The 27,567-nt window shown below is 39.8% G+C and overlaps 1 protein-coding gene across 1 annotated transcript in view; it reads left to right on the top strand.

Annotated features, from left to right (window-relative positions):
* Window positions 1–9,441, top strand: part of FURIN (furin, paired basic amino acid cleaving enzyme) — a 160,513-nt gene extending 151,072 nt beyond the window's left edge. Inside the window, exons 15-16 of the mRNA XM_063448934.1 lie at window positions 3,431–3,547; window positions 6,351–9,441. Of these exons, the coding sequence (XP_063305004.1) occupies window positions 3,431–3,547; window positions 6,351–6,916 (683 nt within the window). The 3' untranslated portion in view covers window positions 6,917–9,441. The remainder of the gene's footprint in view (window positions 1–3,430; window positions 3,548–6,350) is intronic.
* The last annotated feature ends 18,126 nt before the right edge of the window (window positions 9,442–27,567 follow it).

The raw sequence follows: 27,567 nt of genomic DNA, 5'->3' as shown, positions 1-27,567 counted from the left end.
ACCCTCTTCTGTCCGTCACAATAGATCGTTCCATATTTGTATAAGAATGTTACCATTTGAAAGAAAAGGTTGAGTTCACCCAGCAAAACAAAATCCTGCTCTGATATCTTATGGCTTCTTCTCTCAAGCTACTAGTCTTTATTGCATAACATCCAATGCTCCTGAATTTCAAAGTGAAGTCCTTGCATTGGGATTTCTCCTTAATTCTGCTATTTCAGGTTTTCTATCTGCGTGTTTATATTTTCTTGTTAAATAAAACTCTTATTTACAATACAAATGAAGGTGAGCACCATTTTGATTAGTAAAATAGATCACTGCACACCCCTTCGTGCTCTTGACTTGACAGGCAGCGATGTTTAACCTATAGTTTCAGTTTGTCTTTTAAACCAGCACAATGCTTGTGCCATGTTACCTGTAGATACATACGGACATATTTTTTTAAATGTTTTTATTTCAAATCTGTTTTGAGTTCTATTTTCTGGTTAGCTGCAGGGACAAAGAATTTCTGCATTTCATGCTGCCAAGAGCACTCGTGGACTAACTTGTTAACTCCGGCAGACTCTCTTTACACAATCCTTTCATACCACGTCACCTGTGTTTGTTCAAACAAAGTTAATTTTTTTTTTACCATGGCAATACTATGGTCATTTTTTTTTCTTCTTTACTTCATTATTTTTAGAGTGGGGGGAGGAGGGGAAGCAGTTGATAAGCTGTTCTGCAGAACCTAAAAAACTCACTCAACCTTTTACAAACCTGCTGACACTATACTGACAAAGGCCCACTGTATTCAATTCACAAATTCCTTAGCATGACTGTACTTCTATTCCGTGCTACCAAGCTATATGCGGTTTTATACATTAACTACGACAATGATGCGCTCTTCCAACATATTCAACAATGTCATCTCTAATCTATGGCATGTTTTTCAACCCTTTAGCCTTTGTGTCATCCAGTTATATTGAATCATTACCTGCTTGGCCCAGCAAGGCTACATTTTTAGTGACGCCCATTGACCTCTAATATTCTATTCTTTAGTAAAAGTGAAACACACAGACCTTGGAAAATAAAAGCCTTATTCTCTCTATAACAGTGGTTCTCGTGTGGACATATGATGGTAAATTGATGATATAATTCTTCGTTACCATCACCATATCATCTAATTGCTATATGTGACTGAGTGGGATCGCTCCCTCCCTGTAGCTTTGATGCACGCATTTTAATTTAGCATTTTTTCATTGATCTGTATCTAAAAAAAAGCTTGCTGTATCTGTTTTGGCGATACAGAAAGAAAAACGTCTTGAGAGCATTATACCAAAATAACATGTATTTTCCTAACTTAAAGCACGTGTTTACCATTATAGATATATAGAATGGTTACAGCTGTGCTGTTCAGATTTATCACGCGTAACATGCAGACTAAATGCTTTCCTTCTTATGGCCTCTCCGTTAGACGGGAACTGTCTGATATGTGCATCTGTGAAGCGTGTGCAGTCAAGGGATTAAGCATTTTCTAAAGAACTTGGAAGACTTGAAAAGTCATTGTGGGTTTTTTTTGTTTTTTTTATGAAAATTAAACCTGAGGGTGGAATATTCCAAAAGTTTAGCAATTGCCATAGAAACCAAATTTTAATGTTTCTGAATTCCCCTCCTCCCCCTCCCCCATTTTTAGAGTTCTTGTTTAATGGAACACTCCACTGCCCAAGTACAAATACAAATCTCTGTTTGGGAGATATACTTCAGATAAAACTATGCACGCATTTTAATTTAGCATTTTTTCATTGATCAGTATCTAAAAAAAGTTTATAAAAAGCTGCTGATTACATGTCTGTTGTCTTTTCCAAGCCCTCCCCTTCTAACCAAGCACAGACTGTAGGTAGCTGTCCAATCACAGACTTCTTACTGCAACTCTGACCAATTGTTGCCTCTTGAGTTTAGCTCCACTAAGGTAACAGAATTGGGTGTCTCATAAAAAATCAGGGGGGTGTTTTAAGATTAATGTATAAAAGTTAAAATGTCTATTACAATCTAAACTTTCTGTAACATCAGAAAAGAGGACACATTCTTAACACCTAGAGCATTTCGGCAAGTTGACCCATTTTTTTTTTTTATCATTATATAGATAAAATAATGCACAAACCTTAGATGGTAAATGCTAAAGAAAGCAACCTAGCCAATCTTCAAACCCATACAAACGTTCCATGGCAGTGCTGAATTTATCCCATGAGCACAGTAGAGGTTTCTCTGTGTTTCAATCAAAGAGCATTCATTGTCTATGAGAAGCCATGACGCGATGCTGCACGCTGACATCACAGTATGAGAGTCGGGATGTCTGATTCAGAGGGCTTGGGGGCATGGCTGAATCAAGCCTTCTAACAATTGAAATAGATGGCGTTGGAGGATAAGAAGAGGAAGGAAATATTTAAAGCACCATAAAAACTTAAATGCGATGAAATTGTTATAGTGCCTACAGTGTTCCTTTAAGTTCACCTCCCACACAATCCTCTGAAAGCAGCCGTGGTCATCTTGAGATGTAGGTTAATTTTGTCTGAATTGGCAAAAATGCTGAGAGTGCAGTTTTCGATTTGTGATGTATTGCTCTGGGCTTGAAGTCTTTAGCCAGCACACTTTGAGAAATCTAGGTTTAAAGATCCCACAGGTTGACAGGAAACCATAAAATAAATTGTAAAGTCTTGGCCCTCCGGCTATGAGCTATTACTTAGCATAAAATCACATCCTTGTGCTAATGCATGTAAGCTTTAATTATGGTTTTAAGAATAACTTTTCTTTCTTGTTTTTTTTTTTTAATTTGAAACAGCCTTAAATGTATGTTGTTTTGTGTGACCAAAGGCTATCTATCTGGCATACTGCCTTTCAGCACCCCTTATAGCCACACTTTCGAGTGCATTTCTGCCTATTTTAAAGGCAAGCTACTTAATGACCTAGCAATACGGAGGTAGAAGCGGTTTTGTGTTTCTGTGATTGTGTGATATTGTTGCTATTTTATTAGGTGTCATCCCTTTTATATCTAGCTTTGTGTTTGGAAAACGTGAAATCTAGAAACTAACTGGGTTTCCAGAGTCCCCATAGATGCCGCGTGTACACTCTGACATGTTAGCTTGAGTCTGTTTACTAAAGAACCAGCAAACACCCATTCCCTTTATTTACTCAAGTAGGGCGGACCCTGTCTGGACTCTGTTTGGGATTTACAAATTCAACCATACTAGAGCTCTCTGCACTCAATTTTGTATTTGCCTCCCGCACATTAGAAAACATTTTGTACTGTGTATTTGTTTTTTTGTAACCTATTTATTGTGTCTTTTTACTGCTATCAATAAAAATAGTTCTGTTTTTAATGTATCATTGTACTTAAGGCCAGTCATGAAATATGATGCTTGACGTGATTTTAAGCTTGTTGTTCTTGGTTCCTTAGGGACGCTCACCCAGTTTATACTGGTCTTATATGGAACAGCATCGGAAGCTCCAAGCCCATCGAACCAGATTGACAGCGGTGGATGCAAATCGGTAGCGTCTACCCAGTCCTGCGTTGGTAAGTTATTCCCCTCTCTGAGCCACAAACGACTTGACATGCTTTTACTATACATGTTCACAAGTGCCACTCTCTCTCTCATTCTTTTCTGTGTGGACATGTGCTGCTGTGCTGGAAGTTAAATGGTTACACATACAGATTATCTTACAAATAGTAATTTATTATCTTTGAATTTGTAGTTTCTCTCAAATTAGTCGCAATGTGCCCAGAATCTGGATTCAGATGTTTAATGTTCATTTGCACCTCTATTATAAAGCACTTTAGACTGTTCTACAGCATCATAATATGTTTCCAGTAAACATGGAATGCAACATAATTGACCTTTTCCATTTCAGGAAGCTGTTCTACCTGCCACAATCAGTATCTCTGTTTTTATCCTCCGTGTTTGGCTTTGTTTCTATAAACATAATATTTTTTTTCCCCGTTCCTTTCTCTATAATTTGCTTGACAGTGGCCCGCAAAGTGCCTTAATCTCCCTTGAAAGTTTGATCTCATGACAAGTAGTACCGTTATGTCGTCGCACACGTTCTCGGAGAATTGATGAGATTCTGTGCGAGAACCGGTTAAAAGAGTAATTCTTGTTTTCCATCAGCGTGGCAGCAGATTACAGCTATTTCTCCGGAGAAAATCCATAATAGATTACTTCCAAATGAAGGGCTTTCATATCACCAATGAGGCCTCATCCACCTTGTGCTAATGAGATACTCAAATCTAATTAAGAAGTAAATGAGGGCTCTATTTCCACTAATTAAACAGTTTGCTGCAGACTAGGTCAGATAAAGCGATGGTGCTCCACATATTGGTGTACAGTTTAATGTTCTATTTTGGCAGGTATTTTCTTGTTTGTGTCCATATTAGGGTATTACTGTGCCCTCATTCCGCTCACTGCGCAGTCCTGAGGAACCCACTCTAGCATCGTTCGCCGCATTCCATCCAACGTCTGCTGGAGAGAATCAATCTCTCCCTCTCTAGTGGAATGTATTAAATCCTTCACTAACTACAGCTGTGGAAATATGCAAAACCCTTTAAACACTGATAACAGATGGCCTGCACACACACTAGGTTTGAAGGGGGGTTTATGGTTTGTACTTCTGAATCTTTCCGATTTCTCTTCTTGGCCAGTTACACGCCATTGTCTATTCGTTTACAATCGCAACCTGTCTTACAGGAAAACAATCGTGATATTTTTGAAAAGTTCCCCATTCCCCAGTTTTTGTATTTTGGACAATACTTTTCTTCTCATATCTTCTTCGTTTCCCTTACCTGTGCTGCCATTTTGAGTGAGTAGTGTTGAGCATCAGCTGCTATCCAAAAAAAACTCACCTAACCTGCCCTGCTCCTGTGCACAGTTGGCTAGCTTTCAGAGAATATCATAGGCTCCACAGAGAGGACAAGTAATTGGAGTTGCTATTATCCTGTCTCCATTTTAGTACACTTTGGACTTTTACTAAGGCAGTGCGTTCTGAATAGCGGTGCAAAGTTCCTAAAGTGTTTCAGTCAGCATAGAAACCCGCAGGAAGAATCCAGCAACTTTCAACCACTTTTAGACCACTTTGATTACCCCCCCCCCCCCCCCCCCACTGTAGCGATCATGTAGATGAAATTAAAGTTCTGTTAGTTTAACATTCTAACGAGTTCTTTCTCCAAGTGACCTTTGAAACATTGTTGGAACAAACAATGGACTTCTGCTTGTTTCCAGCTCCGAGTAAATATAAGCCATGCATTTCATGCCTTTTGGCACTTTCTGGAGCTGTTGCAAAAGGGCCAACAGGTGCCAAATACATCCGGATTTCTTTTTTTTTCTTGTTATCCAGTCCCCCTCTGTCAATTTGTTGTATTTTGTATGTATTAACAATGACATCATGATGGTTATAGTACATTATTATTCTTTTAATTGCTGAGATAAAGCTATATTTTAAGGGTAGCTTGACAGAATGTCAGATGGACACTAAATGTTATTGTATTTCCATATAATACGTTTCAAAACCAAAATTGGCAATAAAATTAAGAACCAATTTAATTCATCCTGGAGATCATACCCCTGAGACTCTCCCGTGTTCGGATATACTCAAACAGTAAAAAAAAAAAGCCGAATGAAGTAGGAAAGATGGAAATGGGGTAGTGACTGAGAAAACAAGAGAAAAATAAGATGTATGTCTTTTTGTTTTTATTTTTTTCATTTTGCAATTGATACGGATCCATATTTTGTTACTCTCTGTTCTCCCATTCCATCAATGTGTCTACATTGTTTTGTTGCAGTTGGTCAGCATCTCCTCTGTTTTGCTTTCTCTGTCATTCTTAGATTCCGAGCTCTCCCTATGGTGTTTGGTTGGTTTTTTTTTCTCTTTTTTTTTTTCTGGGGGAATGCCTCTGTACGCACATCTGGGCAGTAGACATATTTCCAGCTGTAGCTACAAACTCCTGAGCCAAACCGTTATAGTTGTAATTTAACAGTCCTAGAGAGCTGCAGGTTCCTGGACAGGTGACACTTCTGTTCACAATCAGTTGAAACAACTCTACATGTGTAAAATCGTAATAAAACAGGATTTTGGTTTCTTTTGATGAACCCATAAACGTGCCATATAAAATACAGCTGTAAGTTTCCTACATGGTTATATTATTTGGGAATTTACTGTAAAGGTTCCTCAGAGAAACACATACAAATCAATTCTGAGAAAAGTTGGAAGTTTGAACTCCAAAATCTACAATTTGACTGATATTGTGTTTTAATATTTAACATCTGCTTAGTCTTCTTATACTGCTTGTTTGCAGAAAGTGCTAATCAGTCCTTCCTTTCTTGCAGTATGCGATGAAGGATTTATCTTGCATCAGAAGACCTGCATGAAGACCTGTCCACCTGGGTTTACAGCCAGCATTCAGAATATTCACTACAAGCTTGAAAACAGTATAGAACCTCTCTTGGCCAATGTCTGCGTAGCGTGCCATGCTTCCTGTGCCACCTGTAAAGGCACCACACTTAATGACTGCCTTACGTGCCCGGCACATTCACACTACAATACTCTGGACATGTCCTGCTCTCATCAGTCTCAGATGAGCCGGGAATCTCCACCTTTAAAAGAATGGCCTCAAGAAGTAGTACCTACAACATCAAACTTGCCACTAGTTGTGGCCACCCTGAGTTGTGTTGTAATCGTGGTGGTTTTTGTAGGCGTCTTTTTGTTCCTCCAGGTGCGCTCTGGGGTTATCCTGGGGAGAAAGAAGTTGTACACTCTGGACAGTGGAATTATCTCCTACAAAGGAATTCCATCTGACATGTGGCAGGAAGAAGGCTTCTCAGAGTCTGAAGTCGAGGAGTTTGATACTCATAGTGAGAGAACTGCGTTCATTAAGCAACAGAGTGCCCTTTGATGACAATTATGACACATCCTCAAAAATGGCAACATTGATTTTTTGCCACAGACCTTTTGTTTGATTTTTTTTTTTTTTTTAAAACAACCCATACCCAGACCATCCAGGTGTTGCGATAATCGTCAGATTTTGGATCTAGCCTGTACATTTGAGTAATACCAAGGAAATGTATATTGTTTGGTGCAAGAGGTTTGAGCAGTGTTACTCACACCCCTGGCACTATAAGGACCTCAAATCCTTGAGGTGTTTTTTTTGTTTAGTTTTTTGAGGGGGGTGGGGAGGGGGAGTTGTGTTTAACTTACAGTGCCTATCAGTTCTCCATTCTGCTCTTTTATCTTAGTTTCTTGTTTTATTTTGCCTGCCTGTCAAAGCTTTGGCCGCCTAATCTTCACAGCTGACGAACCTCGATGCAAACTGCTCACGAGTGCTTTTGAGAGAAGCCAGCCACCACAAGTTAGCCAAGTTGTGGCGATGCAGTCAAAGCCTCAGTTCACAAAATGAATTGCTTCTCTTGACTGGAAACTCGTAGAGCATTTTACAGCAATTCAGTGCTAGATAGTACATCAGAGTTTGTACACAGGATTGTAATCCAAGTAGAGAACCAAGGTCATGTCTCCTACACTAATAAGTTAGTCTGCCAGCTTTGGCAGAGGGATTTCCCAGTTGGGATGATCAGTAATGTTAATGAGATTCAGAAGGCACGTTTCTGCATTATTAGAAAGTCTTGCTTGGCATTGAAGTACAGCTGCTGTTTAACTACATGAGAGAACATATAACATCAAAACAAAATGTATCCAAAAACCTTACTCCAAGGATACCCGCTACATGTTTGTATTCAAATACATAGACCCCGGCATCAAAACAATGTACGGGTAGAATAGCAAGAATACCTATATCCTGTATTAAAACAATTTTTCATGGGTCTGACTATGTCAACATAGATAAAGATCGATCTGGACAGAGATGTTAGAAATTACTTTTCCATAAAGGATCCCTATTTATCGTAATTCAAAAATAAAGTAAATGTTCAATAAATTCAAAGCGGTTTATCAGCAGAATGAAACACACGGAAACAAAAATTCTTAACTATGTCGTATCTGGTGAAAATAATTAGCAGGATTTTAAATACATTAAGATCAGCCAATATGTATGTTTTTTGTTCATTTGGATCCATTTTTATTGTAGGTATTGTCTCCTCTGAGACTGCAGTTTAACAGCGTTTATGAGCGAAAATCGTCCAACATTTTGGGAAATAAAGGGTTAAATTGTTGACTGTCATAGTTACACCATATACGCTGGAGTGCTTTTGTAAAAGCAGGCTTGTCTTTCCGATTCTGAGAAATAATCTATTCCAAAATCTCTTAATCTTTAATGAGTATGTGAGCACAGCAAAGAATGGATTTCGCCATGTTTCAAATGTGGTTCTCGTGGATCCCTCTGCTGGCCAATACTGGTATCACAAACTATAAAAACTGCTTTGCCTGTTTCTCTGAGCACTAATTAGGAAAACTGACATTCTTTACGTCTGCAAATTCCATGACTCCCACACGGTCTGACACTGGCCGAGGACCATAGGATTTGTAGTAAAAAAAAAAAAAAAAAAGCTGAGAAAAAGCAGGTTCTGGTATTCTATGATCTGATAATGAGAAGGCTGAAATGTTCATGTTCCAGCTCTGGTATTTTTACCTAAAATGTTTAATTTTTTTGTGTTCATTCCTTGACAAATACAAATGTCTTCAATAATTCTATGTATGTTTTAAATCCTGAATTTAGACATCTGGAGTCCCTTGCGCTACATCATACCGTTATGTATGTAGAATATTTAATGACTGCTGCCTGAAGCTGTTAAATATTAATCACACCAGGCTTGCTAATATATGTTAATTTAAGTTTGTTTCAAGTAAGTGAAAATCTCAAGTTCTTTGGTCCAACTTGCCAAGCATCTCGATGTCTGGACAAGGGAGTCTAACAATAACATGATAGATTGTGTATCTCCTGTAAGGCCCCAAATACTACACCTTTAGCATTATACACTCAGCCCAGGGACTTTTAAGATCTATGATTTGCTGTAATACTCATAATCGAAGGTTTGCTTAAATTAATACCTTCAAAATTGTTTTGTTAAAGAGTTGTCTTCTATATTCGTTTAAGTAGGGCTAAAGCAATTAACATATTTATTCTTTTTTTTTTTTTTAATTATACATTCTGTTCTGTATATACTTATGTTCTGGCATTTGTCTTTTCTTACAGTTTCAAATTTAGTTGAAATATTATTTTTCTGGTAAGACTTGGCGATGGAAAATGGTTACCAAGACATTTGTGTGCCAAAGAGGGGCATTTTGGAAACTTGTAATATTACCAAACTGATCAACATATACAACATGTTCTGAAAGTTACAGCCCTTGACTTCAAACATGTGTAATAGATGGAATCCATGTAAATGTGTACACTGCTCTCTTTATGTAGAGTACCTTCAATTATTTGATTGTTCCATATTCTCTCTCTAGCATTGATCCCATGTATATAGCTTTTTAGTGGTTTTCACTTCTCAGAATACAATGCTGGTCATTAACGTATTGTTCTTGAAAGTTGATGAGCTTAAACATTCCCCTCGACATCTTAGCTTCTTGATGTAATTCTAGAAAGAGAAATTGAAACAACTAGTCAGAAATCCATACATGTGTTTGCCAGATAATGTTGCTACAAATCTATTCATCGCAATGAGATTCTAATAAGAAACTGTGCCATACCAAAATACCCCTGTTGATGCCAGGGTTGTGGGCACACAAAATGGCAAGTGGAGTTTTGAATTCAACAGAATATAACATAAGGCTATTCATAAAAGTGCCCTTCCTCAATGAGGTTATGTTTACATATTCTTCCAGTATTTTATGCATGAAGCGGACAAGATAAACTATGGTAAAACTATCCCTGAATGCCAGCCGCTCAATGTACATGGCACAAGGAAACTTTTTATTTTGCCCGCAGAGTACATTAAATACTAAAAGAGTGCATTGGAATAATTCCACCAAGGAAGTGCTCCTTCATGGATACTTGGCATGGGCTAAAATTTGTCTGGAGATGTTCTTCAGAATCAATCCCTTTTAATCTCAGCCCGAACAAATCGATCCATCCAGGATGTACCAGTTGTCTTATAAAATGAATGAAAACTCCACAGTAAATCCTAGATTGAGCGATTCGTTCAGGAGAAGAATAAAATGAATCTGATTTAGACAAACTGCTCCACGTGAATTTTTGCATAAGTCTAATGGTTCCAAGCACCATGTGACGACTAAACATGCAAAGGCCACACCATTTGAATTCTGGTGTAAAAGACAGTGCCACAAAAACAACGGTTTGTATGTATGGGTCCTACCTGGGGCCACCTGCTTGTGTGTCTATATATCAAGCTATATTCAATATAAGCTATATTGACGTGGAAGCCAGTTATTGAGGGAATAATTATGGGGTATTACAATTTTAAACATGCAGCAGGACCCTGTGAACTAAAATAGTACAAACAGAAGAGACGTATCTTTTTCTTGACTAGAGTTTCTTTATTTTTCAAATACATAATAATCACAAACTATAATGATCATTGTAGTATATTCTTAATCTAGTATTTCTCTGCAGACTGTAAAATGAAACCTGATTTATTTTACCGCTGAGGATGTAAAAAACAGGAATACCATCAAATTGCCTTTTCAATTCCCGGAATTCAGTAGTAAAAAGCAATTTGTGTAAACTGACTTCCATATTTAACCTAAAAAGACTTCATTGTTCCCCTGATACACGTTTTACTGCACGCCTACACCATGTGGAAAATAAAACCTCTATTAAATGTGACCTCAGCTGAGTTATTTTACAAACAGACACAAGATTATTAAACTCCTAAATTAAAAGCTTGAAGACACCTCTAAAGATTATTATTCGTTAATCTTTTAAAATATTTATTTTTAAGCCCAAAAACTGTTAGACTGGTCATAGACAAATCTAGATCCATGAGATTAACAAAGTTAAATGGGAATGTATCTAAAAAGATCTTCTTAAAGGGGAACTCCAGGCACCAATATACTGCTTATACTATTTGTAGATTAATGGTTTTCATTTTTATTTTCCTTAAATGATAGTATTCATAATCTCTGTATTATTTATTCATCAGCCCTCCCTCCTCATCCTGGATTTTTGAAAAAATGTTTTTGATGCAGTACTACAAGATATAATTGATGTCAAACTACAATTCCCTTGCTGCCATTGGAAACCATTTGAGAGCTACAATTGGTTGCAATGTTATATTCACTTCTAGATCTGCTAGACCATTTATTATTGTTGAACATTTTAATTCAATACATTTGTTTATTGAATGCATTAATAAAAGGTAGTTGGATGTAGCTTACAACAGCGTTTCCCAAAGCAGTTCTCAGCGCACACCAACCTTTGTGAGACCATTGGAACAGAATATTAAAATTCATAAACAGTTAGTGTGCCTTTACTACTGATAAACACTGGCCTAGAATGTCACTTTATTTTTTTTTTATTAGACTTGTACAAAAAAAAATTCACATGGTTTGTCAATATCAAATCCCTTTTAATTCACATATTTAAATTAATAAGAATCCACAGGGAAATCGTGTATTGTCAATTTGCCTCGGTGTAGATTAAAAGGCATTTGATTTGAACGAACCATCCACAATACATTTCTGTAAAAGCAGAAAAAAACGCGGCGTTTAATATACTTCAATGATTCCGTTAACCTGAGTTTGACGAGCTTCCGTATTTTGTGATAACGAACAGCAGGCCAATGCCAGAACAAAGTAGAGATCAGGATGTCATATACACTAAAGTGAGAATTAAGATAATTTCAAACTTAAGGTCAGACTAGCTAAACTAAAACCCAAATAAGATAATTTTTCCTCTCAGCTGGTGTGACCTAAAATGTGAAATTCACTTTGAGCTGACCTTGAATTCTCCCTTCAGTGAATAATCCAGTGAATAATAATTTTTTTTTTTTTTTTGTTGCATGTTACTGCTACTTTTCAGAAAATTTGCCTTTAAATATCGCTGAGCATTATGTGTAATATTTATAACCTACTTATTCTATTTTTTTAATTTATTTTTTAATAATTATTATTTTTGCTGAAAGTTTCCTACCAAACCGTTGCTGATTCCTCATAATGAAAATGGAGTTGCAGTCCTTTGAAATATGTATTTTGTAAAATTATACCTAAATCGTGTGCTGATCTGGCTAACTCATTTCAGAAAAAGATTAAAGCTTATCGCCAACAACCTCCCCATGTGAAATACTGTAATGTAGGCTAATTTGTGTAATGGAACAGTTCTGCTCTGCTCATCATTTACATTACAAGTACTGCTTTTTCTATTTTTTTTCTGAAGCCTTTGGTTTTCACGTTTGTTCTAAAAGTAATCCAATTTCCCATTGCATGCTCTATACATATTAGCAATATCTTGTTTGTTATTAGTTAGAATTTGTGCCACTCATTTGCGGTCTTCTGAAAAAGTTAATTTTCCCAAATCATACATTTATAGGTCACGTGCCTTTTCTTTAAATTTGCTTAGAAATGGTACACAGTGGTTGGTTTTTTTTTTTTTTAAATTAATCTGACCGAATATTTAAGAGAAATAATTGTGAAATTAGCAATAATGTGTTCTCGATATGATAGCTAGGCAGCCCAATGTAAAATGGTATGTCAAGCAGTATGTATCCTACAAATTCCTGTTTGTTACACAGTCTTATCAACAAAGGTCTGGTGGTATCTGGGGGAAAAAAAAAAAGATTTAAAAAAAAATATTTTTGTAAAGTAATTAACACAATTAACTTTTCAGGACATTTGACACGTTCTAAATAGTCATTTACCTGAAGAGTTGCAATATTCTGTAATATAAGACTATATTTATACAATCCTTTCCTGCAGAATTGAAGAATTTATGGCTTACGGTGTGGGATTATTTTTTTTCCTTTTCAATACAAATTGTGTGTTTGTACAAATGGACAATTTTTGGTGAATGGGGGTAAAAAAAAAAAAAAGAAAAAAGAGAACAATGAAAACTATTTTTGTAAAATTTTTGTGCACCATGATTTTTTCTTGTAAATTAAACCTTATGAAATTGCTTCTGAGAATTTTTTTATTTAATGGATGTTCATATGTTGGATAGAAAGATTTAAAGTTATTAAATATTCAGAAACTATGCAACTTACAAAAACGTGTTCTGTGTTTCATTATTTCTTTATTTTTTCTTTTCATTCAGAAGTTGGTTCTACTTTTGTGAATTGTGGACTATTCTAGTTTAATACTTAATAAAATTAAATCCTAGTCTGAGACATGCACAACACTAGTGTATTAATAAGGGATTGCAAGAGCACAATTCTGAGTGAAGTTCCTTGCAGTCCCATTGCTTCCTTGAAGTAAAACGGGGAGCAGGAGATGGAGCGTGCAATTTGGATAAACAATGTCCAATTCCAGTAATGGAAGCAAGTATAAAAGAAAGTCCAACCTAAATGTTCTCACTGTCGTCCTAGAGTGTTGAATACGGGAACAAGGTCTTCAGGATAATATGGAAGATAAAAGAGAAGAACAACCAATAGTGCAATATGTATAGCTCAAATTAAATAAAATCCAGCTCTAGGGTAAAACGCATACAGCGGTATAATCCCCACTTATGGGATATGTGGTGAGTGCCTCTCAGTCAGTGGTGTCCAAAACTCAAAAAAGAGGAGATAAAAGAGACCACAAATAGTGCTCTCTATTTAACTTTCTTAGTGGAAATTAATTAAAATCGTACTTATAAGTACAGAGCAGACCAACTGCTCTTTGATGTCAGCATTGGTGGAATGATCCCCACCTAGGATTTCTTGGGCTGCAGGCAGCTTCCAGGGGTATTAGAACTAAAATAAAAATTGTAAAATATAATAAAAAGCCAGGGTAAAGTAAAAAATGTGTATATGAAAAAAGCATAATTGGCACAAACAAATGACCAAAAAAATTTTAATTCAAAAAATACACATGATAAAATTTCCATAATGCGTTTCGTCTACAGACTTGATCAAATGGAATACAATACAATACCTGGCAAATGGTGTTATATATGGACACAGTTAATTTAAAGATTGGCGCCAAAAAATCCGGCCAATCAGAGTGAAGTAAGTTTTAACATATTCAAATAAGCATTACTAGCTTTACTGAGGATAATAAATAGTATGATTAGACATTTCTAGTGGATTTTGATTAAAAACGAGGGTGAGAAAGTTTAATAAAAAGTGAAGAAAGTTTATCACATGATTCGCGGCACTTCCGCGTTTCGGGAGCTTTGCCGCAAAGCCGCATGGGTAATGTAGTTTCCCATTGCAGCAGCCGTGCGGGCGGGAGAAGCTAAAAAGGAATGCGGCCCAACAGGGGCGGGCTGGGAAGGGGGGCAGGGAGGCAATTGCCCCCCAGGCCGCCCTAAACCCAGGGGCCAGGGCTGCCCACATCCAGCAAAAAAAGGAAAAATCTGAATCCCCTGCCTCTGGCTGAGGACTCAGATTTTTCACCTTGCCTCACTCTCCCTGCAGCCTGCAGTCAGTGGAGTCGGCCGGCCTCTCCTGATGATGTCAGGAGGAGGGGGCGTGACTTCCACTGCTCTTCTCACAGGACCGCTGGGGAGTCTGGGAGAAGAGCAGAGGAAGTCACGGCCCCTCCTCCTGACATCATCAGGAGAGGCTGGCCGACTTCACTGGCTGCTGCTGGTGTATGCTGCTCCTGTTGGCTGCTGCCCACCCCTCCCTGGCCTAAGGTAAGACTCAGGGAGCGGGGAAATACACTTTAGTGTTTTTTTTTTATTCCCCTCCTCAGCCCCTGTCCCCACCTCAGCCCCTGTCCCCTCCTCAGCCCCTGTCCCCACCTCAGCCCCTGTCCCCTCCTCAGCCCCTGTCCCCTCCTCAGCCCCTGTCCCCTCCTCAGCCCCTGTCCCCTCCTCAGCCCCTGTCCCCACCTCAGCCCCTGTCCCCTCCTCAGCCCCTGTCCCCTCCTCAGCCCCTGTCCCCTCCTCAGCCCCTGTCCCCTCCTCAGCCCCTGTCCCCTCCTCAGCCCCTGTCCCCTCCTCAGCCCCTGTCCCCTCCTCAGCCCCTGTCCCCTCCTCAGCCCCTGTCCCCCCTCCTCAGCCCCTGTCCCCTCCTCAGCCCCTGTCCCCTCCTCAGCCCCTGTCCCCACCTCAGCCCCTGTCCCCACCTCAGCCCCTGTCCCCACCTCAGCCCCTGTCCCCACCTCAGCCCCTGTCCCCACCTCAGCCCCTGTCCCCTCCTCAGCCCCTGTCCCCTCCTCAGCCCCTGTCCCCTCCTCAGCCCCTGTCCCCTCCTCAGCCCCTGTCCCCTCCTCAGCCCCTGTCCCCTCCTCAGCCCCTGTCCCCTCCTCAGCCCCTGTCCCCTCCTCAGCCCCTGTCCCCTCCTCAGCCCCTGTCCCCACCTCAGCCCCTGTCCCCTCCTCAGCCCCTGTCCCCACCTCAGCCCCTGTCCCCACCTCAGCCCCTGTTCCCACCTCAGCCTTAGTCAGCCCCTGTCCCCACCACAGCCCCATAACATCCCCACTACAGCTCCTCTCCTCCAATTGCAACCCATATTACCCACACCACAGCCCCTTTCCCAAATTGTAGCCATCAAATTGTTTCAGCCCCTATCCCCCCGTACATTTCCTAAACCCCCAATTACAGCTTATACCCTCCACTACCACCCCCTGTCCCCCACTACAGCCCTGTCCCCTTACTCAGCCCCTGTCCACTGGTTTTAAAAGTGTAAAGTTTGGGTGTGTGTGTATGAGTATGTCTGTGTGTGTCAGTATGTCTGTGTCTGTCAGTATGTCTGTGTGTGTGTGTGTGTGCGTCAGTATGTCAGTATGTCTGTGTGTGCGTTAGTATGTCAGTATGTCTGTGTGTGTGCGCATCAGTATGTCTGTGTGTGTGCATCAGTATGTCTGTCTATGTGAGTGCCAGTATGTCTGTCTGTGTGTGTGTCAGTATGTCTGTCTATGTGTGTGCAAGTATGTCTGTCTATGTGTGTGCAAGTATGTCTCTGTGTGTGTGCCAGTTTGTCTGTGTGTGTGTGTGTGTGTGTCAGTATGTCTGTCTGTCTGAGTCAGTATGCCTGTAACAGTGTGTCTTTCTGTGTTTGTCTGTGTGAGTACCAGTATGTATCTCTGTGTGTGTGTCAGTATGTCTGTGTGCAAGTATGTCTCTGTGTGTGTGCCAATTTGTCTGTGTCAGCCAGTATGCCTGTGTGTGTCAGTATGTCTGTCTGTCTGAGTCAGTATGCCTGTAACAATGTGTCTTTCTGTGTGTGTGCGTGTGCCTGTCAGTGAGTGTGTGTTTTTTAGTGTGTGCCAAATTAGTAAGTGTGTGTGCCTGTCATTGATTGTCTGTTTAGGTGACTGCTTCCCCTCCCTCCCCCCCACACACACTTTCAATCACATGGGAAAGGCGTTTTTACTCTCCTCTTGGTGCAATGGGCCACTTGACTGGATTTGCCCCCCAGGCCTAAGGCTGCCAGCCCTCCCCTGCGGCCCAACCATCTTGGGGAGGGCAACAAGAGAAAATTATAGTCATATTATGAAGGGCAGGATTCGTCCTTTGAATTAGACAGTTGTTTATAACGAATATTTATAGCAAAAAAGCAGGGAAAGGACCCTGCTAACTTTAAAACAATTTTAAAACAGACTATATCATGTGAATAAATAAAAAGTAAATTATAAAAAAAAAAAGGGAATTTAAAAAGAGGACTAAAATCCACTAAAAATGAATGTAATCACTTAAATGTGACAATAAGTAATACAAACCATTAATAATATAGATACAAAGACACATTTTAAATGAAAAAAATAAAATAAATTATTACAAGTTTAGACTCTTATTATTATAAAAAGTTATGCAGATCAAAGTCTGCATTAAGGGTATTGGGGTATAAGGGTCTGAAGATTATACACCCATTCCATTTCAGTTTTTCCAAGTGTCTTTTTTATATCCCCTCCACGCCAGGAGGTAAAACATTTTTTTATACCAATACATTTGAGTAAGTGTGGATCTTTATTATGTATAATAAAATGTTTGGATACTGTATGGTTTAAGTATCCATTTCTAATATTTCTGCAATGTTCACTCAGTCTTATCTTTAGGCACCTTGTGGTCAACCCCACATATTGGAGGCCACATGGGCATTCAAGCAGATAAATAACATTTTTTGTATTGCAGCAAATAAAATCATAAATATTATACACTTTTTTTTATTCCTATTTGACATGAATTGGGTTGTTTTGGATGGAATAGAGGGGTCTGGTTCTACATACTATACAATTTTTACATTTGTGGAAACCTTTTGTCTGGGGGAAAAGGGAAATATTCTTCATAGGGTTTTTTTGTTTTTTTTTTTGGTTTTTGTGATTTGTTTTATTTAGTTTAGATACAGAACAGTATAACAAAGAAATATAACAATCGAACGACCAGTTAGCATCCACAATAAAAATAACAATAATAAACATGATATGTTGTCAATAGAGTAAAATGAGACGGAAAATTAACCTTCACGGGCCTGAGGAGCAGCTACTGTTTTTTCAGTTGCAAAAAAAAAAGACCTTTGATATAGAGGTGAAAGATTTTTAGAAGTAGGGAAAAAAAGCTTGAACCGCCCACTATGCTTTCATTACCAAAAAAGCCAGGCAAGTCATACTACCAGTCGAGATGGGGCAACCACTTTTGCACTTTGCCTATTCAGCTTGTCTTGTTATTTTTTTTAATGAATTCTCGTTAACACTTTATATAGTTTTGTGACTGAAGTAGCCAGAGTTTAGCAAAGATTATTTTCTCTTTTTCAGATTGAAGGATTCTTTATGTTGCTTTCAAAATGATGGTATCAAAATACCAGTAGTTATACCTTTTTATGTCAGGCGCATACTTCAAATTGTCAGTCAACCGGCGTCACTGATGCATTTATTTTTTTTATTTTTTTTTTTAATTCTTTATTTTTGTTCATGCATAAGGTTAACATGTGAATTTGCACTGCCACAATAGCTGGTGCACTCAAGTTTGCAAACACGCTTAGTTACATGGCATTAATGACATTGCACTTTTTAGTAGTTATATAAAACAGGATAATTTCTCACGCTTATAAATACAAGTTAAAGTAGTAGTTTGATTCACAGATATGTGTCGCTTCATACTCACGTTAAGACTAACGGTCAAGCTGAGACATTGCAGTACAGAGCTTAGTGTTATACTGTTAGCTTTGCGGTGGATTATACCGTGTTATGCCCTTGGTACAGTCTATGCTATGATTTATAATTGTAAGTATGCCCCGCTATGCAAAAGAAGTTTTAAACACAAACACAAAGAGCCGACTCATATGGCCAGTAGCACTAGGTTGAGTGATGCCTATTGAGGGTTAGAGGGCTTAGATTTAACCAGTGGAACTAACTGGGCGATTGACAGCTGGAGGCCAGCATGCAAGATGGTCCGAGGGCTATAGTAGCCGTGTAATTTAAATGCCGTACTATATATGACAGTGGGCCAGCTGGGGTAGGCTAAATTCAGCCGGACCGGCGCAAGCATTAATCCTCCCTGCATTTATGGTAGGGACTCCCAAGGTCCTGATGAATATATGATTGGGGGTTAATAGCCTGCCGGGCTTAAGTTGGTAGAGTAGAAGTTGTAATTACACCACATATGGGACACAGTATAGGAACTAATTTTAAAGAAGCAAGAGCTGCATAACATGTAACATTGCTTTCCTGCTAAATAAGATGAATAATATATGTTAATTCAAGATGCTATCTCAAGCTATGCTGGTCACACATAAGATAAAAGCAAAGGCAAAGCTCTGTAAGAATTAATGTAAAAGGGAATAATAACAGGTTAAAATCCAATACTGTGCACATTCCTAGCCTGTAAAATGCAGGTCTCATGACATGAGGTATGGTGAGGGAGTCCACTTATAGCGAGGTGTGCGCCTGGCAGGCTCCGGTCGTGTGCAGCTGCTCAGCCGTTCCCCTCCGAGTGCCTAGTACAGTCCCTGAGGAGATTGGTAAGAGGGGCCCAATGCAGGAGTCACAATTCAGCCTGGTGTCGAGTGTTGCAGCGTGGCGATGGCAGAGGGCTCAGGTATCCCGGGAGCTTGCTGCAAGTGTCCTCTTCTAGTTAAATTACGTTGTCTATGGATTTTAGCTGCGGCATGAAGAGTTCTTGGGTACTGTTGCCCCTCATGGTTGGGCTGAAATACCTTATTAAAGTGTCGCCTCTTGCCGGGTCGACCCGCCGGTAGGTTCTTGTGAAGAATGAGCTGTGTGGGCTACTTCTGCGCCACTTTGCCTGTGGTAATGAGTAGCCTGTGGCGGATCTGATTTTGGCGCCATCGCATTTGGCCTCCACCATCTTGGCTGCTGTGTCTGGGTGTCGGAGCAGGTCGGCCCTGTTGCTGCGCCCTGGATGAACGGGGCGTGCGGGGGTGTGGACCGGGATCACCCCCCTGGTCCAGAGGGGGGGGGGAACGGGGCCATTTCCCGACGGGTCTGGCCTTGGTTGAGCACCGATGGGCAGGATAGTGGGGCAGCGGCCGTCTGCCCCACTCACCGCCGGAGTAGGCCTCGTTTGCGCCAGTGAGGATTCTTCCTCCAGGGGACTGAAACCAGGCAGGCCAGCCTCACCCTGGGTCTGGTACTCTCCACCCGATGGGGTCCACCTCAGCTGGTCGGTTTTTCCTGCTTATGTCTTTTCCTGCTTATGCCCCGCCCCCCCAGGGTTTTTTTTTAGTAAAATTGGTGGTTAAAATAGATTTAAAATTGTGTGCTCCTCTAAAAACAATATTTGGATGTGCAGGTATAATAGTTAAGTACCTCATCATGTTTAAGTATATGCCAGTGCTTTTTTATTATCTTTTTAATATTATTACTTTTGTTATTAAAATTAAAAATAACGGGAAGGGACATGGGTTCGTTATTTTCCTTATTTTTATAAGTTAAAAGATCTTTACGTTCTTTTTATTTGACCGTATTAACTGTGTTATTTAAGTCTAATTCTAAATAATTTTTTTCAATACATTTATTTTTTAAAACCTCTGCTTGTTCATTAAAATCTACCATTTCTGAGCAATTCCTACATTTTTTAGAAATACGCACTCACCAACCCTCACTAGCCCAGACACCACACCCATCACGCTCCCAAAAAAGGATTTTAAGTTTAGAGGAAGACTAAGTGGAAGACGGGAAAAAAAGAGAAAGGTTAGAAAGACAATAATATCCCCTAAAGATTCCTGTAGTGGTATTTTTAATCTTTCTCAAAAAGTTTTATTAGCTGCACAATTGTCTGTCCTTAACAAAGGTCTAAAATTTGCCCCTACATCCTCGTTTAATTCATTTCAAGCTTTTCTTGATGTGAATAAATTTGTTTGAAAGGCCACATTAAAAAGATTTTGTATTGGCAAAAATGACGAAGCACCAGTTCCATCTCCTTCACCACCAATATATAAAGGTCTTTTATAAATACACATCTCAGAGAAAAATCGAAATTTTATCCATCTCATTGTAAATCGGCTCCCCTTATTTTATTTGAAAAACTTGTCCAAAAAGACCTTGAAAAAATCAAATATAATAAATATGATTCTAATAATCTTACAATAGCCGAAAGAAAGGCAATTAAAGAGCTCCAAATGGATAAAGATATTGTAATAAAATCAGCCGATAAAGGCGGCGGAGTAGTCATCCAATCTAGTAAGATGTATATAGATGAGGCCCATAGGCAACTTAATGATACAAACGTATATGAAAAACTTCTATCAGACCCACAAAAAATATACAAATTATCTTATCTACTTTTTTAACTAAAGGTTTACATTTTAAATAAACACGAGTTTAAGTTTTTAAATAAAGAATTTCCAATTACTCCTGTAATCTATTTTCTCCCAAAAAATCATAAAAATGAACAACACCCTCCAGGTAGACCAATTGTCTCTGGGATAGGCTCTCTTTTATGTAACCTTTCCCAATATATTGATATCCTTCTTCAGCCTTCTGTTAAGCTTATGAAATGTTATCTCAAAGACTCTATGTCACTTTTAAAATTTTTAAACAATTTTATTTGGAAGCCCAATTTTATATTAGTTACTTGTGACGTACAGTCCCTTTATACTATCATCCCCCATGATATAAGATGCCAGGCCATAAAAGAGATTTTAACTTTAGAAGCAAAAATTCCTGCTATCCAAATTGATTTTATAATAGAAGGTATTAATATAATGTTAAACAATAATTATTTCTGGTTTTTAGATTAATTTTATCTTCAAAAGAGAGGTAAAGCTATGGGGACTAGGTTTGCCCCCAGTGACGCAAATCTATTTATGGCAGACTGGGAAACACAAGCAATTAGGGGTGACCATGCTTGGTGGGCAAACCTAGTCTCATATTTTAGATACATAGATGACCTCTTTTTTATTTCGGAAGGTACCGAAGAAAATCTTATCGCTTTTATTGATAATTTAAATATTAATAATAGGGGTATTATTCTTACACATGAATATAGCAGGGAATCCATTAATTTTTTAGACCTCAATATTTTTATTAAAGAAGGACAACTACAAACAAAAACCTTTTTAAAAAAAGTTTGTGTAAATACGGTCATAGATAAATCTAGTTTTCACTACAAGCCATGGCTTGAAAGCGGCCCCAAGAGTCAATTCCTACGCCTCCATAGGAATTGCTCAGAAATGGTAGATTTTAATGAACAAGCAGAGGTTTTAAAAAATACATTTATTGAAAAAAATATTTAGAATTAGACTTAAATAACAGAGTTAATACAGTCAAACAAAAAGAACGTAAAGATCTTTTAATTTATAAAAATAAGGAAAATAGGGGCGGAGCCTAGCAGCCAAGCCGACCGGCCGCACATCAGAGGAGCTCCTCACAAAAACGCCTGAATTAAGCCCAAAAAAGCGATGATAACCCCTAAAATTGCCTACCTTTCAGCCCACTGGTACAGGGCTTACCAGAGAGAAAGCACCCCAGCGAGTGTGCGGCGGACCACTAACGATACATCGGGGATCGACCTGAGGCCTATAGGCGGCCTACACAGACAGCACGGGGGAGGCGGCCGATCCCTCTGCGAACCGACACAATCTCTCAACCCCCCCCCCCCCCCTGCCGGAGAGGGATATCCCGGCGCACGACACACGCCTCAGGTGCACGTCAATGCTCCAGACTACTAGCCCTGTAGGCCCAGCACCACACAACATGGCGGACGCCACATGCCAGCCAGAATACAGAGCCTCATTGCCGCCTGCTGGCTGACTTTTGGGCAAAACTTTCGGGCCGCGGGAATGCCCCAACATCAGCAACAAACCCACAGGCCACCAAGCCACGACCAACGGCTCCAAGAGAGGGCCCAACTACAACCTGGAAGGCAGGGAAGGAGAAGACGGGAGACCCGACACAAGCCACGGCGGGCCAGCAACAGACCGCCAGCGGTGAGTCAACCACCTGACAAGCAACGAGCCCAGGGTCTGCCCACTTGAACCCTCTCTTCCCCCATGGAGACAAACAACCCTCCTGGGCGAAGACACTCCATCGGACGCTCCCAGACTCCCAGACGAGACCCAGCTCAGCACCTCTACCTGATAAAGAAGGGGAGCAAGGGGGGATCCCCGACACCTCACCGCATTGCCCAGACAGCAAACCCCAGTCAGAGACAACAAGCCCAAGGCAGGCCTACCACAGATCAAGGGACTTTTGCCATCTTACCCTCAAACCACATCTCGGCTGGGAACTGGAAGTACATCGTCTGGGGGGACCCCCACCGACCACTACTCCGGGCACCAACACTAAGGCTGATGGGAATCGGTTAAATCGCCCGACCTGGACGAGGCATCACCTAATAAGGACGCTGTACACTAGTCTTCCCATGATGTGTGCACTCAAACGATGCCTGCACCTGAGATAGACATCTTATTAACAAGCAACACACTTTGAATATTTAGAATAATCACTAGCTTAATAATCAACAGGCAAACATTCATAAGCAGCTACCAGTATACCCCTCACTAGAAAATTCTGCAAGAGCAACACCTTACTCTATAATACTACAAACATACACTAGCCTGCTCTGTCTAATCTTGAAACTCACCTGTTATAATCCGCAACATAGAACAACGCCTAGATAAGCAATGTTAATATACATAAAACTGTGCAGTACCCACTAATGCCTAACTACTGTCATGCTCTGTCGGAAATGCTTACCCTAGCTGTTGTGGCATTGTAAGGCAGTTGTGATTTATCTATGCACAAATAAAATAAAGAATAAAGAAAATAACGAATCCATGTCCCTTCCCGTTATTTTTAATTTTAAGCACTGGCATATACTTAAACATGATGAGGTACTTAACTCTATTATACCTGCACATCCAAATATTGTTTTTAGAGGAGCACCCAATTTTAAATCTATTTTAACCACCAATTTTACAAAAAATCCCCTATGAAGAATATTTCCTTTTTCCCCCAGACAAAAGGTTTCCACAAATGTAAAAATTGTATAGTATGTAGAACCACAGACCCCTCTATTCCATCCAAAACAACCCAATTCATGTCAAATAGGACTAAAAAAGTGTATAATATTTATGATTTTATTTGCTGCAATACAAAAAATTGTATTGATCTGCTTGAATGCCCATGTGGCCTCCGATATGTGGGGATGACCACAAGGTGCCTAAAGATAAGACTGAGTGAACATTGCAGAAATATTAGAAATGGATACTTAAACCATACAGTATCCAAACATTTTATTATACATAATAAAGATCCACACTTACTCAAATGTATTGGTATAGAAAAAATGTTTTACCTCCTGGCGTGGAGGGGATATAAAAAAAGACACTTGGAAAAACTGAAATGGAATGGGTGTATAATTTTCAGACCCTTATACCCAATGGCCTTAATGCAGACTTTGATCTGCATAACTTTTTATAATAATAAGAGTCTAAACTTGTAATAATTTATTCTATTTTTTGTTTTTTATTTAAACTGTGTCTTTGTATCTATATTATTAATGGTTTGTATTACTTATTGTCACATTTAAGTGATTACATTCATTTTTAGTGGATTTTAGTCCTCTTTTTTTTTAATTCCCTTTTTTTTTAAATTTACTTTTTATTTATTCACATGATATAGTCTGTTTTAAAATTATTTTAAAGTTAGCAGGGTCCTTTCCCTGCTTTTTTGCTATAAATATTCGTTATAAACAACTGTCTAATTCAAAGGACGAATCCTGCCCTTCATAATATGGCTATAATTTACTCTTATTGCCCTCCCCAAGATGGCCGCGGCCGCATTCCTTTTTAGCTTCTCCCGCCCGCACGGCGGCCGCAATGGGAAACTACATTACCCATGCGGCTTTGCGGCAAAGCTCCCGAAACGCGGAACTGCCGCGAATCATGTGATAAACTGTCTTCACTTTTTTTTTTTTTTTTATTCTTTATTTTTCTGTGCAAGTGATTGACAAACATGTTTAACGTGCCACAACAGCACACATACACTTTTCATCATGTACATTAGCATGGCACATGTAAGTTGCAAATTTTTATAATAAACATGGCTGACTAGTATTCGTCATGAACAGCATACATTCTTTTTTAACATGTAAATTGTACATTTTACTTGTTCGATCATAAAATAACAAACATAAAACAGTCAATAAGTGACTTTCTTCACTTTTTATTAAACTTTCTCACCCTCGTTTTTAATCAAAATCCACTAGAAATGTCTAATCATACTATTTATTATCCTCAGTAAAGCTAGTAATGCTTACTTGAATATGTTAAAACTTACTTCATTCTGATTGGCCGGATTTTTTGGCGCCAATCTTTGAATTAACTGTATCCATATATAACACCATTTGCCAGGTATTGTATTGTATTCCATTTGATCAAGTCTGTAGACGAAACGCATTATGGAAATTTTATCATGTGTATTTTTGAATTAAAAGTTTTTTTGGTCATTTGTTTGTGCCAATTATCCTTTTTTCATATACACATTTTTTACTTTACCCTGGCTTTTTATTCTGCTTTTTATTATATTTTATTATATTTTACAATTTTTATTTTGGTTCTAATACCCATGGAAGCTCCGTGCAGCCCAAGAAATCCTAGGTGGGGATCATTCCACCAACGCTGACATCAAAGAGCAGTTGGTCTGCTCTGTACTTGTAAGTACGATTTTAATTAATTTCCACTAAGTAAGTTAAATAGAGAGCACTATTTGTTGTCTCTTTTATCTCCTCTTTTTTGAGTTTTGGACACCACTGACTGAGAGGCACTCACCACATATCCCATAAGTGGGGATTATACCGCTGTATGCGTTTTACCCTAGAGCTGGATTAAAGCTCTTATAAATGTGAGTTCTCTACCATTACTCCAATTTTATTTCATTTGAGCTATACATATTGCACTATTGTTCTTCTCTTTTATCTTCCATATTATCCAAATTACACCGGAAGACCTCGTTCCCGTATTCAACAGTCTAGGACGACAGTGAGAACATTTAGGTTGGACTTTCTTTTATTACTGGAATTGGACATTGTTTATCTATTGTGGCGCAGCCCTTTTTTATATTTAGTTTTTACACACTGACAGATGCATACACTCATTGACATAAGCACTGACAGACCCACCCACTTACTGACAGAGACGCACAATCACTGGAGACACACACACACACTCACTGACACACACACTCATACTCATTCACTGACACACACACACACACACATATTTAATGACACACTCACATTCACTGACACACACTCACATACACATTTCCCCCCAACACTCACAATTATTATAATTTTTTAAAATTAAAATCCACCCAGCCTCCCTACGTTTGTGTGAGCTGTGTGGCAGGGAGGTGAACGCATGGGCAGGCTGGCTGTTGGGCGGGTGGCCACACTAAGCTGTCAGCGAGGGAGCACTTTCCCCTGAGCTCTCCTGCTCAGCTCCCTCACGCGCTGCAGAGTGATGCCGGGAGCCAGACTGACGTCATATTCCAGCTCCTGGCGCCAGTGCGGGTCACGCGAGGGAGCTGAGTAGGAGAGCTCAGGGGAAAGGGTTCCCTTGCTGACAGCTTAGTGGCCGTCCGCCTGCCCGAGAAACAACTGCCTGCCTGCCTGGGGGGCCCAATGGTGGCCAGCTGGCCAGCTCTTGGGCCCCCATAAAACGAGGCAAACAAGCCATCTGGGGGCTGCGTTTTTTGCCACCCCCTGGAAATTGCCACCCAAGGCAAATGCCTTGTTTGCCCCGTGGTAGATATGGCCCTGAACCACAGTCAATGGTGGCACCAAATACATTGAAAAAAACATCGTAAGGAGAAAATGCAGAATCATCCCTGTAATTTGCATTGAGTATACAAATGTGGCAAGAAAGGCTGCTTGACATGTCCACATATAACTGGAAACATTTATTTTGTTTCAATCACATAAAAAAATTTCAAAATCACACTATTAAGTCATTGTTACATGATATAAGCTGAAAAGAGACTTGTGCCCATCAGGTACGGCCTTTTTCACACTGTTTCTGTTGTAGATCCAAAAGAAGCTCCAAAAAATAAATAAATAAATAAATAAATATATATATACATACATACACACACAGTGGGACCTCGGTTTACGTATTTAATGCGTTCTCCGGGATGTTTCTTATTGCGAAATATTTGTAAACCGAAACGTGGTTTCCCATAGGAATGCATTGAAAACCAATTAATCCGGTCTGGGGGGGGTCAGAAAAAAGTCAAACTGAGCTGGCATGGAAACCAACCCACAATGCAAAACACACAATAAAAGGCGTGCAAACGACGAAGCTCCCTACCTTTCCACTGCTTGTGAAATGCACCAAAAAGTCCAAAACAACTGCAAACAATTTCCAGAATGGCTCCAAAACTCGATGCAAAAGCTGCTCCAACACCTTTACACTCTACACCTCGTGCAGGGCCGGTGCTAGGATTTTTAGTTACACAGGCGAAGATGCATTTAGGCGCCCCTCACCCTCCTTTAAAAAAAAAAATGCATCTTTACCTGTGTGTATTTCCTCCCAAGCCACAGGCATAATTTTTCAGTCACACAGGTACACTGTCATACAAACACAGAAATAATCATACAGAGACATACAGACACAGACACATACAGTCAGAGACATGAAGGCATATAAAGACATGCATACATACAGAGGCATACCGTCATACAGACACATACAGACATACAGAGACATACAGGCATACATACATACAGGCATACAAAGACATGCATGCATACAGAGACATACCGCCATACAGACACATACATATATACAGGCATACAGAGACATACAGGCATACAGAACAGGGCCACCATCAGGGGGTGACAACCATGACGGTTGTCACGGGCTCGGCGGTCCTGGGGGCCCCGGACTGCTTGGCAGTCCAGGGCCCCACAATTACTCTCTGCACCTATATATAGCGATGATCGCTATATATAGGTGCAGCCGCGGGCCCCCCCCCGGCTCCCTATACTTGCAGAGGGGGCCCAGCGGACTGCAGCTGTACTTTACAGCATTTCCCTCTCTCTCTCACTCCCGCGAGATGTGCGGCCGTTAGAGCTTTTCCATGCCATGC

The sequence above is a fragment of the Pelobates fuscus genome, chromosome 3 (genome assembly GCF_036172605.1).
Source record: "Pelobates fuscus isolate aPelFus1 chromosome 3, aPelFus1.pri, whole genome shotgun sequence".
NCBI lineage: Eukaryota > Metazoa > Chordata > Amphibia > Anura > Pelobatidae > Pelobates > Pelobates fuscus.
Note: the sequence above shows the minus strand (reverse complement) of the source record. Positions and strands in the feature narration are given on the sequence as shown.